This window comes from Heptranchias perlo, chromosome 3 (genome assembly GCF_035084215.1).
Source record: "Heptranchias perlo isolate sHepPer1 chromosome 3, sHepPer1.hap1, whole genome shotgun sequence".
Taxonomy (NCBI): Eukaryota; Metazoa; Chordata; class Chondrichthyes; order Hexanchiformes; family Hexanchidae; genus Heptranchias; species Heptranchias perlo.
This window is the reverse complement of record NC_090327.1, coordinates 67000977-67014533: the sequence shown is the minus strand read 5'-3', so window position 1 is coordinate 67014533 and position 13557 is coordinate 67000977. Positions and strand designations below refer to the sequence as shown.

General features: G+C 45.3%; 1 protein-coding gene across 2 annotated transcripts in view; it reads right to left on the bottom strand.

Moving 5' to 3' along the window:
- lyn (LYN proto-oncogene, Src family tyrosine kinase) overlaps positions 1-13557 on the bottom strand; it is a 125516-nt gene that overhangs the window by 25627 nt on the left and 86332 nt on the right. For both annotated transcript variants that reach the window (XM_067980055.1, XM_067980061.1), the window contains exons 11-12: positions 4490-4643; positions 2381-2512 (exon numbers count right to left, since the gene is read on the bottom strand). In XM_067980055.1, the coding sequence (XP_067836156.1) occupies positions 2381-2512; positions 4490-4643 (286 nt within the window). The remainder of the gene's footprint in view (positions 1-2380; positions 2513-4489; positions 4644-13557) is intronic.

Below are 13557 nucleotides of genomic sequence, written 5' to 3'. Positions count from 1 at the left end.
AAATTGCTGGGTTTATCTTTACACCCTTTTTTGAACAAGGGTGTAACATTCGCAATTCTCCAGTTCTCTGGCACCACTCCCGTATCTAAGGATGTTTGGAAGATTATGGTCAGTACTGTCGCAATTTCTATCCTTACTTCCCTCAGCAACCTAAGATGCATCCCATCCGGACCAGGTGACTTATCTACTTTAAGTACAGCTAGCCTTTCTAGTACCTCCTCTATATCAATTATTACCCCAGTGTTTCAACTACATCTTCCTTTACTGAGAATCTGGCAGCATCTTCTTCCTTGGTAAAGACAGATGCAAAGTACTCATTTTGTACCTCGGCCATGCCCTCTGCCTCCATGAGTAGATCTCCTTTTTGGTCCCTGATCAGCCCCACCCCTCCTCTTACTACCCATTTACTGTTTACGTGCCTATTGAAGACTTTTGGATTCCCTTTTATGTTTGCTGCCAGTCTATTCTCATACTCACTCTGCCCCTCATTTCTTTTTTCACTTCCCCTCTGAACTTTCTATATTCTGCCTGGTTTTCACTTGTGTTATCAACCTGACATCTATCATATGCCCCTTTTTTCTGCTTCATCTTACTCTCTATCTCTTGTCATCCAGGGAGCTCTGGCTTTAGTTGCCCTACCTTTCTCCCTCGTGGGAATGTACCTAGACGGTACCTGAATCATCTCCTCCTTAAAGGCCGTCCATTGTTCGATTACAGTTTTGTCTGCCAATCTTTGATTCCAATTTACCCAGGCCAGATCTGTTCTCATCCCACTCAAATTGGCCCTCCTCCAATTGAGTATTTTTACTTTAGAGTGGTCAGTGTCCTTTTCCATAGCTATTCTAAACCTTATGATACTATGATCGTTGTTCCCTAAATGTTCTCCCACTGACACTGGCTCCGCTTGGCCCGCCTCATTCCCTAGAACCAAATCCAGCAATGCCTCCTTCCTTGTTGGGCCAGAAATGTGCTGGTCAAGAAAGTTCTCCTGAACGCACATCAAAAAACCTCCCCCTCTTTGCTCCTTATATTATTACTATCCCAGTCTATACTAGGATAGTTGAAGTCTCCCGTTATCACTACTCTATAACTTTTGCACCTCTCTCTAATTTCCCTGCAAATTTACTCCTCTATATCCTTCCCACTATTTGGTGGCCAATGGAATACACCCAGTTGTGTAATGGCACCTCTATTGTTTCTTAACTCTAACCAAATAGATTCTGCCATTCACTATATTTCCTGAACGCTTTGTATCCAGGAATATTTAGTACCCAATCCTGCCCTTTTTTTGAGCCAGGTCTCTCTTATCGCCACATCATCATATTCCCATGTAGCTAATTGCATCTGCAAATCTCCAACATTGTTTAACACGCTTTGGGCGTTTACACACATGCACTGTTAACCTAGTTTAGACTTACTTGTACTCTCTCTTAGTCTGGTCCCATCTGCTACCATACTATTTCTTACTCTAGTGCTATCTTTCTCTCCCAATCCTTTGTGCACCTTGTTTCTCTTTTCCAATGATACATCCTGGAGCCCAATCCCCTGCCAAATTAGTTTAAACCCTCCCCCTCCCCCACCACAGCACTAGTGAACCTCCCCGTGAGGACATTGATCCCAGCTCCGTTGAGGTCCCAATGCCCCAGGAATCTAAAGTCCTCCCTCCTGCACCATCTCTCCAGCCACGCATTCATCTGCTCCATCTTTCTATTTCTATACTCGCAAGCCCGTGGCACCAGGAATAATCCGGAGATTACTACTTTTGAGGTCCTGCTTCTTAATCTCTTTCCTAACTCCTTAAAATCTACCTGCAGGACCTCATCCCTCTTTCTACCTACCTTGGTACCGATATGGACCACGACCTCTGGCTGTTCACCTTCCCCCTCCAGAATGTTCTGCAGCCGCTCAGTGACATCCTTGACCCTGGCACCAGTGAGGCAACATACCATCCTGGAATCATGTCTGCAGCTGCAGAAATGCCTGTCTGCTCCCCTAACTATGGGATCCCGTATCACTTTCTTGACCTTTCTCCTCCACTCCGTACAGCTGAGCCACGCATGGTGCTATGGGCTTGGCTTTGGTTGCACTCCTCAGGGGAACCCTCTCCCTCACTAGTATTCAGAATACCGGTTAAAGAGTGAGACGCCCTCACGGGACTCCTGCACTACCTGCATGGTCCTCCTTGTCTATGTACCAGAGGTCTGTCATATTGCAGCAAGAATTGAAAAGAGGGGAGAAAATGGAGGATGAAAGGTCCTTTAAAGAAAACATTTGAAACCCGATGTAATGTCACTGCGGAGAGTAGACATATGGAGCAAATAACATGTCCAGCAATATTATATTAAGGTGGTCAGCAACTGCTTGGTGTGGGTGTTCTTACCTGGATATGGAATTTTTCCATATGTGACTATTTCATACAGGAGTACTCCAAAGGACCAAACATCTGACTTAATAGTGAAGGATCCGTAGCTTATAGCTTCAGGTGCTGTCCATTTAATTGGAAATTTAGCTCCTGAAATACAAAATACACCACTTTAATTATCTTTTGAACTTCTGTTTACCTTTAGGAACCCAACTTCATCCTAAGTGCGAAACAGTTAGAACACTATGAAGCATGACATAGTACAAGGAGAATATAAATGCTAAGTAGCTATGTACAGATATAATGACACAGCCCGGCCCACCTCACATTCAGCTCAGAATAAGAAACCAAGGAACATAGATTGACAAAAACGAGAGAGAGAGAAAATCTACTGAATGGTCAAAGAAAGATGTTGGAAGTGTTGGAATCGAGCAGGAACTGTGAAACTTAATTATATGGTAATCAAAATTTTCTACTGATATGCTGACACAATTTTTCATAATACCAAAACAATTCTTTATATGCTCCATGGTCATTCTTTAGGACAAGGGGGTCTGGCTCATGGTCATTATTGCTATCAAACTTTCAGACACGGGATAATTTCCCCTGCCATTGATCATTTTCTTTTCTTGAGATGTGCCAGTTTAAGTAAAAATTAATTCTGTTTCTGAACTGCTGTGTACAGAGTCAAAGTTTGAAGCAGTGATACTGTCCAGGAGAAAGTGGGGTTTAACCTTTCAACATGTTATGAAAATGCTGGTTGAAACATTTATAACCAAGTGTCAACCAGAATTTTGTAAATTATATTTGAATCCATGTCCAACATGAGAATCAATGCTTTAGTAACAGAGCAGCTTTAATTATCCACTTCAGAAACATCTTCTCAGCTATAATTAAAGTATTTCAGACTAGTTGAGAATCAAAGATAAAATCTTATTAGATCACAGGCCCCATGATAATGGGCCCTTCAAGTTCAAGTTTTTGGAATTTGTTTGGAGCACAAAAGGACTATAATCAGAAGTTACAGTAGAAATATATTCACATGCATTTCCAACTTTGTAACCTCCCACCTAAGCTATTAGACACAGTCATATGCTTAACTTAAAATTAAGAGATTTTGTTTAACTTTTGTTATATTACACTTAACTGGCAGAGATACCCAAATACTAGTGTTTCATTTTTCAAAATGTAAGTGAGAATACTGTTTGAAGTGTTAAAGCTAAGAGTCAACCAGAGTTTTGTAAATTCAATTATTTTCAATCTACACAGGCACCTTCTTTAACTCTGAATGCTTTCTCTAACAAAATCAGTCACAGTGATCATGTATCACTGTGCTGATATGGACCATTACTCGTACTTCACTAAATACTTAACCACTCCAAGGTTACTGGGACGAATGGGATGACTCTAAGATAAAGATTTTTCTTATACTAGTAGGCACGGTATGAAACACAACTAGTAGACACAATATGAAACACAATTAGTAACAGTTTTGCAAGCAATTAAAATCAGTTGGCATCACCAGAAAATGTTGCTCCAATTGATAAAGATTCTTTTCTTCCCCCTCGAGATCAGAAACTAAAAGGTAACAATTCCTATCGCCACTGATTTGCTGGCTCATGATAAATGATGCACAAAATTATGGATCTGACAATAAATAAGGACAACATCTAAAAATAATCAACTGAGGGGAGTGTGGGAGGCAACGATTACAGAAAATAATAGCAGCTCAGTCACTGCACATAAATTAAATAGCCTAACACCCAGATGAGCACCCACACGCTTAGGATCCATTGAGTCAGTGAAAGTGAAAAGGAAAGGGAAGCTTTAGCCTCCGTAAACCTTGGAAAAAAATAGTATAAATGTTGTTAACGCCATTTCTACAAAATTACGGAGGATGAGAAGAACTGCCAAAGAAATTCACCCTCAAATTCCTGAAGGACTAGTGAAAAAGGTCAGTTAATTTCCAGTTTAATTTTATAATTATGAAGATAAACATTTTACTTTAATTATGCTCCATTTATCATTAACCATTTTAACTAAGTATTTTAAATCCTTAGCAGTTTAGTAGAATTAAACATTTGTAAAATTTACATCAAGTTTTCAGCTCAGGCTGTTAAAATGTACCTTCTTTGGCCGTGTATTCATTATCTTCAATTATTCGAGCAAGGCCAAAATCAGCAATTTTACACATCAGGTTGTCCGATACCAAAACATTAGCTGTTCTAAGATCTCGATGGATGTAATTTTTCCTTTCAATGTACGCCATTCCCTCTGCAATCTACAACAGAACAAAATTAATTTTCAGAGTTAGATCATTTCTTGCATGTTTCAGCTGCAATTATTACAAAAATTTAATAAAGCTATATCAGATATCATATGAAGTTACTGGAAATAAAAAAATGTAATTCCCAATGCAAAAAGGGAGAACTGATGGGCAGTAACGTTGATAAATGATGAAGTGTGAATTAAAGACTCGGGCAATGAAAATCCCTGAGCTACAATCCAGGAAGTTATACCAGGATCGAATTCACTAATGTCCTCCAGCGCAGACCCCTCTGCAGCTTGCAGGATTAATGGGAGACACCTAATTTTAGGGGGCAGGTAGGTGGGGGGTGGGGAAGAAGTTTGCCCAGATGCCATTGTAACCCCCCTTAACTCCCTAAGGGGACCAACCAGATTTATTTATCATATTTTCAGAGCTCCAGGCTACTCCCCTCGCATTGATGGTGGGGCCCCACTTGCACCCTCCTGGAGGCCACTATGCCTCATCTATCAAGATGTACCAATCTTCGGCCCTATGCAGGGTTCCAATTAAGTCGGGGAAGCGTTGTGGAGTCCCAGTCACTGGTCATGCTCCCGGGTCTGTTCCCCGACATCATTGGCCCTGTCAGGGTTGGGAGGAAGTTCCACTCATTACAAGGCCGACTAGGAAATCCTGGAATCAATGGGGATCCAGCGTAACTGGGTCCTGCTGTTTTCCAGTGGGTTCTCTGGATTTCTGCCAGAGTGACGGCGGGAATCTGGCAGAATCACCAAGGTTATTCAGGGCCACTAAACACAACACTACGATGAAATAGTAAAACCTACTTTCACACCCAGATCACTTTCAGTCTCCCCCCTATTGAGTTCTACATTAGTCATTGAATCAATATGCCTCCCCCTGCAGTTTTATTTCCACATGTAACATATTGAACATATCGGTACAGAATTTAATTTGCCATGCTTCTGCCCACTTGCAAATTTTGTTTAGGTCCTTCTGTATTTCCTTGGGCATTTCATCAGACTCAACAGCTCCTTTAATTTAGTATCATCTGTGAATGTGATCAACTTACATTGCATTTCTGAATCCAGATCTTATGTAGATTAAAAACAGTAGGAACCCCGGCATGATCTCTGGGGAATTACATTCAGTACATCTTTCCAGCCTGAAATTACTCTCCTGACTAGTACCCACCTCTTCCTCTCTTTCAGCCAATTCCTGATCAGATTTTACCTAGCTTAAGTTACAGGTTTTCATGCAAGACTTTATTGAAGACTTTTTGGAAGTTCAGGTGCATTGCTTTCAAACTTGCGTAAAATAATGTCAAGAAAGTTGGTCAGTCATGATGTCCCCCTTCTGGAACAGTATTTACTGCCATTTACTAGGTTATTTTCATATAGATTCTCCTGAAGTTTGTTCCTACTGATCAATCCCATTATTTTGCCAGTTTTAAGGTGAGACTAATGGTTCTGTATGTACCCAGGTACCACAATGGCTTGTCTCCAACCCTATGGGATTTCCCCTTTACATATAATGCCGTTTTAGATAATCAGCTCTTTCATCTTTAAATACAGGTAAAGGGAACTTTGCCATTTTTTTTCTAATGGCTGTAAACTGTGCTATAGCCAGTTCTGGAATTCAAAGAAAATGCAAAGCTAAGGTTTGGGTCATTCCTTAAGCAACACAAACTGTTAAGGCACAAAACAGGTTTTGCTCTCAAAGCTTTGTGTTCTCTATGAGCCACTTTGTCTAATGATGAATAGATTAAGCAGCACCTCATCTTTCAATTAGGCACTTTACAGCCTTCTGGCCTCAACATCGAGTTCAACAACTTCAGATCATAACCACTGCTCCCATTTTCTCAGTCAGCAGGTGCAAATAATGGGCAGCATTTTAGCACCCGCCAGCGGGTGCGTTCCTGGCGGGGGGGGGCCCCGAAAATCAGGAAATCCCGGAGCGGGACCGGAGCCCGCCTCGAACCCGCGCACTTCCGGGTTCCCCGCTGACGCGCCGGCGTGCGCGCGCAGCCCCCGCTGGTGGGAATCCCGCAGGCAATTAAAGCCAGCGGGGTTCCACTTGAAGGTATTTATTTTGCCTGTTCAGGTCATTAACTGACCTGATTAAGGGATTATGTGAGGAGGGGTGGGATTTTAGAGCAAACTGGGACTGTTTCCCACACTGGGGGAAACACTCCCAGTTCAAATGGACCTGTTGCAGCTGTCAGCCTGTGGCAGCTGCAAAGGTCCATTTGACAGGTGGGAGGTGGGAGGGGAGACCCTCACTCATTGCAGGAGGTCACTCTGTCACTTGGGACAAAGTTTGGCCTCCATCACCCTCCTCCTGACAGTCAAAGTCACCAACCTGCACACTTACCCCAGGGTCTGGAGACATGTACCTACCTTGAGGACCCCCTCAGATGTACATCTTGCGGATGGGGGCCACCGTAGCTGCAGTCATGACCTCCTCGGAGGGCGAACAGCATCACCAGCCTCGCCATCCACGCCGTCCACCTCTGACACATGGAGCTCCACAACAGAGTGCTGTGACACATCCACCTGTACAGCAAGAGGGAGGGCTACCGCAGAGAGAGATGCGTCGCAGAGGGCACTACCCTCGCCACAGGGTCCACAGACCGAGGTTCAGCCTCCTGGACCTCTCTGAGCAGCAGTGCACGCGGAGGCTCAGAGTGACTCGACATGTAGTCGTGGACATCTGCAGCCTCTTTCATGCCGAGCTGCTCCTGGCTGGCCCGAGCACCATCTTCTTACCTGTCGTTGTCAAAGTCACCACTGCCCTCAACAACTTCTCCTCCGCATCCTTCCAGGGTGCCACCAGGGACATCGCCGACGTCTCTCAGTCGTCTGCGCAAAAGAGCCCTGCAAATACACCTACACCCACACTGCAGTGACACAATGGGTGGCATCAATTGTGGGTCCTCATAGTGATCCTCAGGAGAGGGCATTATTGCACAAACCAGACAAGATTCGCGAAGACATTGTAGTAGTGGTGCCAATATAATATGTGATGTGAGTTGGTCAGAAATTCAATATAAGTAACAACTATGACAAACCCTCAAACACCCTTGTGCATCCCCTTCATGCTCACGACAAATTTGCCTTACGCTGCCTACTGCACATATGTGATGCATGCCCTGTGGCTGCAGCACAGGTAGTGGCAGGTTGGGTGAGGCTGACCGTGAAAGAGATGCACGAGAGGGTGAGTATGAGATAGAGCCATGAGATTGTATGAGGATTGGGTTGAGTGGTAGTGGCAGGATGAGTACTGGTGAGGTGAGTAGGTGCAGGTAAGATGAGGATGAGGTTTGAGTGGGTATGAGGGGTGATGTGACAGAGTGGTGTTGGCAGTGCAGAAGGAGATGTGGGGTGGGGGCAGTGATGTGGTAGAAGGAGTGTTGGGGAAAGACTACGTGTTCTCACTGTGGCTGACCTACTGAGGTCATTGGAGCGCCTCCTGCACTGTATGCAGGTGGGCGATATGTTGGTGGTGCAGGTGACCTCCTCTGCCACCTCGAGCCAGGCCTTCCTGGTGGCAGAGGCAGGCCGCTTCCTCCCGCCCGCCGGGAGGAAGATCTCTGTCCTCCCCCTCCTCCTCAGCCCATGTATTGATACCTGGAGTGAGGCATCATTAAACTGGGAGCAGCCTTCCCCCTGGGCTGCTCCATGCTGTAATTTTTTCTATTTGTTGCAGCATCTGTCAGTGGAGGACTGCCCCTTTAAATAGAGCTCCTCCAGCTGACAGATCTAACTGCGCATGCGCAGCCCGCCCGACGCGCAGATCAGCAGTGGGGAACCTGGAGGACCAGGTAAGTGGATCCAATGAGTGGATTGTATGCTACAATCGCGCGGGGAGCTGACTAATTTCACCGGGCGCGTTACCCGCGAGCCCGATAGCCCCCCCGCCGAGAACCCGCAGCCCTGCTAACATCGGGCTCAATAGTTCTGCTGTTGCCATTTACACCTCCTCTGACCCCATCTTTTGTATCTTTATTGTCCCATTACCACCCTCTTTGCCTTTTGTAATTAATCATTCCGGCCCTTCACCCTTTTGTTCTTTCCTCCCCTCCCCACCTTTTTCCCCGGCTTTGTACTTGCTTATTTATTTTTTTTAAGGGGCGTAACTAGGGAGGTGGCGGATGGTGGGTTGGGGACAGGTGTAAATTTGTTTCTCTGTTGGTGACTCTGGGGCAACCCATGCCGTCTTTATGGATCAATTACAAAAGCCAACTTAGCAAATAAAATTACAATAATATCAATGTCTACTATGCACTCCAGTCCCTGCGGTGCCCACTAGTCGCGGAAAGCCACAAGCGTACCGGCAGACACCATGTACTCCTTCTCCGGTGCCAACCGGGCGGGGAGAAAGCCACAGAAAAGAGGCAGACAGTCGGAGCGTCTGCCCCCACGGGCTGCGTCTAGCCTGGATGTGTGGATGGTCACCTTGGCCAGGCCCAGGAGCAGACTCATGAGGAGGCTTGCCCGTCCCCTCCTCACGTATCTACATCTTACATCTACATGGTTAAAATCTAAATATAGACTGGCAAAACCAAATTAGCAATAATACTGTGGAGGATGAATTCCTGGAGTGTGTACGAGATGGTTTTTTAGATCAGTACATTGAGGAGCCAACCAGGGAACAGGTTATCCTAGATTGGGTATTGTGCAATGAGAAGGGGTTAGTTAATAATCTTGTTGTGCGGGGTCCTTTAGGGAAGAGTGACTATAACATGATAGAATTCTTCATTAAGATGGAAAGTGAAGTAATCCAATCCGAAACTAGGATCCTAAATCTAAACAAAGGAAACTACGAAGGTATGAGGAGTGAGTTGGCTATGTTAGATTGGGAAGCTTCATTAAAAGGCATGATGGTGGATAGGCAATGGCTAACATTTAAGGAACAAATGCATGAATTGCAACAATTATACATTCCTTTCTGGCGCAAAAACACAAAAGGAAAAGTGGCCCGACCATGGCTAACAAAAGAAATTAAGGATAGTAATGGATCCAAAGAGGAGTCATATAAAGTTGCCAGAAAAAGTAGCAAGCCTGAGGATTGGGAGCAGTTTAGAATTCAGCAAAAAAGGACCAAGAGATTGATTAAGAGGGGAAAGAGAGAGTATGAGAGTAAACTTACAAGGAACATAAAAGTGGACTGTAAAAGCTTCTACAAGTATGTGAAAAACAAAGATTAGTGAAGACAAATGTAGATCCCTTACAGTCAGAAATGGGAGAATTTATAATGAGGAACAGGGAAATGGCAGAGCAATTAAACAAATACTTTGGTTCTGCCTCACAGAAGAGGACACAAATAACTTCCCAGAAATGCTAGGGAATCAAAGGACTAGTGAGAAGGAGGAACTAAAGGAAATTAGTATTAGTAAAAAAAGTGCTGGAGAAATTAATGGGACTGAAAGCTGATAAATCCCCAGGGCCTGATAATCTGCATCCCAGAGTACTAAAAGAGGTAGCCATGGAAATAGTGGATGCATCAGTTGTCATCTCCCAAAATTCTATAGATTATGGAACAGTTCCTTCAGATTGGAGGGTGGCAAATGTAACCCCGCTATTTAAAAAAGGAGGGAGAGAAAACAGGGAACTACAGACCAGTTAGCCTAACATCAGTAGTAGGGAAAATGCGAGAATCTATTATAAAGGATGTGATAACAGGACACTTAGAAAATATCAACGGAATTAGACAAAGTCAACATGGATTTATGAAAGAGAAATCATGTTTGACAAACCTACTGGAGTTTTTTGAAGATGTAACTGGTAGAATAGATAAGGGGGAACCAGTGGATGTGGTTTATTTGGATTTTCAGAAGGCCTTTGATAAAGTCCCACATAAGAGGTTAGTGTGCAAAATTAAAGCACATGGGATTGGGGGTAATATACTGGCATGGATTGAAAATTGGTTAACAGACAGGAAAGAGAGTATGAATAAATAGGTCTTTTTTGGGGTGGCAGGTAGTGACTAGTGGGGTACCGCAGGGATCAGTGCTTGGGCCCCAGCTATTCACAATATATATCAATGATTTGGATGAGGGAACTAAATGTAATATTTCCAAGTTTGCTGACGACACAAAACTAGGTGGGATCATGAGTTGTGAGGAGGATGCAAAGAGGCTTCAAGGCAATTTAGACAAGTTGAGTGAGTGGGCAAATATATGGCAGATGCAGTATAACATGGATAAATGTGAAGTTATCCACTTCAGAAGGAAAAACAGAAAGGCAGAGTATTATTTAAATGGTGATAGATTGGGAAATGTTGAAGTACAAAGGGACCTGGGTGTCCTTGAACACCAATCACTGAAAGCAAACATGCAGGTGCAGCAAGCCGTAAGCAGTTAGGAAGGCAAATGATATGTTGGCCTTCATTGCAAGAGGATTTGAGTACAGGAGCAAGGATGTCTTACTGTAGTTATACAGGGCCTTGGTGAGACCACACCTGGAGTATTGTGTGCAGTTTTGGTCTCCTTACCGAAGAAAGAGTATACTTGCCTTGGAGGGAGTGCAGCGAAGGTTCACCAGACTGATTCCTGGGATGGCAGGATTGTTGTATGAGGAAAGATTAGGTCGATTCGGCCTGTATTCACTTAAGTTTAGAAGAATGAGAGGGGATCTCATTGAAACATATAAAGTTCTGACAGGGCTAGACAGACTGGATGCAGGGTAGATGTTTCCCCTGGCTGGGTGTCCAGAACGAGGGGTCACAGTCTCAGGACACAGGGTAGGGCATTTAGGACTGAGATGAGGAGAAATTTCTTCACTCAGAGGGTGGTGAACCTGTGGAATTCTCTACCACAGAAGGCTGTGGAGGCCAAGTCACTGAATATATTTAAGAAGGAGCAAAAGGCATCAAGGGGTATGGGGAGAGAGTGGGAACATGGTATTGAGACGGAGGATCAGCCATGATCATATTGAATGACAGAGGAGGCTCGAAGGGCCGAACGGCCTACTCCTGCTCCTATTTTCTATGTCTCACTGGGTGGCCAAAGATCGAAAGTGTGGGACTGAAGTACAATCAGACGTTGTGGAGCAGCCCCTTGAAATAATGGAACGGGGCTGCAACCTCTCATTCCATATACATGTGGAAGTTGGACTCATCCAGGCCTTAAAAAGGTACAGGTGGCCTAGGAGTCCATGAAGTGGCTTAAAAGCTAATTTGTGGGGACTGTCCCTGCAACACTCTCCACCCCAGATCCCCAATGGTGCAGGGGAGGAATCCTGCATTCAGAGCCCTCCAATGGGGACATCCACCTCTGCCAGACGGAAAGATGGCTGTCTGGATGGGAGACAAGAGCGAGGAAGTTGAGAGTGTGCAGAAGCAGCCCGTACAGGAAACCACTCCGCGCAAAGGGAATTTCCGAGAGACGGCTCAAGTTGTGGGGCACAGGCTCCAGAGGGAGGTTTCGGAGCCTGGCGTCGATGAGAAATTCCGTCCGAACAGGGGTCAGATCAGACAGGATCGCTCCATATGCTTAAGCCTCCTCAATACACCTAGTGGAGTCAGGGCCGAATGCGACTTTTAGCGCCTGGATGGCTTTGGCAGTGGGCCGGACGTAGCGCCAGAACATCCGTTCTGTCAATGTCTCTGACAACATCCAACCCACTCCTCCGCCATCCCATACGTCCCTGATTCTTGTTACCTTGGCAGCCAGGGCCCCCCTCACCACCAGCCTCGTGTTGCCGAAGCTGACAATGCAGAGGTGCAGATTCCTGAGCAGCGGCTCCCATAGGATGGCCATCATCCCTGATGGGGGAAGAGCTCCCGTGGGAGACAACCAAATTCCAGACCCCGATTAGATCCCGGTAAAAGATGGGCAGTTCCTGCAAGGCCGCCTGGCAACTTAATGAACAGGAGCTGCGTGTCATAATTCAGGCCGTGCAACTGGCGGAAGAAATACGTCACCAGGGCACACCATCTAGGAGGATCCTCAACATACAGGTATCTCTGCAGGGTCCGAAGGCGGAAAGTCACTACCTGGGTGCAAATGCACACCAGCGCCTAACCGCCCTCCCCAAGCAGGTGACTCAGAACCGCAGCAGCGACCCAATTCTTCCTTTTGTCCCAGAAAAAGTCGACAAGCTTCTTCTGAATCTTGGCAACAAACTCAGGGGAAGGGATCAAAGTGACCAACCGGTGCCATAACATTGTGGCTACCACCTGGTTTATGACCAGCGCTCGACCCCTGTAAGGCAGCACTCTGAGCACTCTTGTCCAGCACCCTATTTAAGCGGTGAATTTGGCCTCCAGCTCTTGCCAGTTTGCTGGCCAGGCTTCCTCGACAGGGCTGGGGTAGAATCCCAGATATTAGGAGGTGAATGGTGCTCTAGGCAAAGGGCCAGAGCTCCTCCGGCAGGGAGTCCACCCGCCAATGGCCTTCCAGGAGACTCGTTTATAAACTGTTAAATCTCTAACTTTTCAGTTCTAATGAAAGGTCACTGACTTGAAATGTCAACTCTGTTTCTCTCTCGCCAGGTGCTGCCTGACCTGCTGTGTGTTTCCAGCATTTTCTGTTTTTATTTCAGATTTCCAGCATCAGGAGTATTTTGCTTTAGATTAAGCAACTGCTCTTTTGTACTCAAACTAATGGGAATATTTAAGTAACAGTGCCCATCCTATTGTGAAAAGAACCCCCTCCCCCATTCTGGGTGTATCAATGTGTTTGGGGGCTCATAGGAGACAAAATTCCAATTTTACCTTTTTATACTTTGCACAAGGATGAAATTAACTCAGTGGTAGCACTCTCGCCTCTGAAGTAGAAGGTTGTCGGTTCAAGTCCCACTCCAGAGACTTGAGCACATAATCTAGGCTGACACTCCAGTGCAATACTGAGGGAGTGCTGCACTGTTGGAGGTGCCGTCTTTCACATTAAACTGAGGCCCTGTCTGCCCTCTCAAGGTGGATGTAAAAG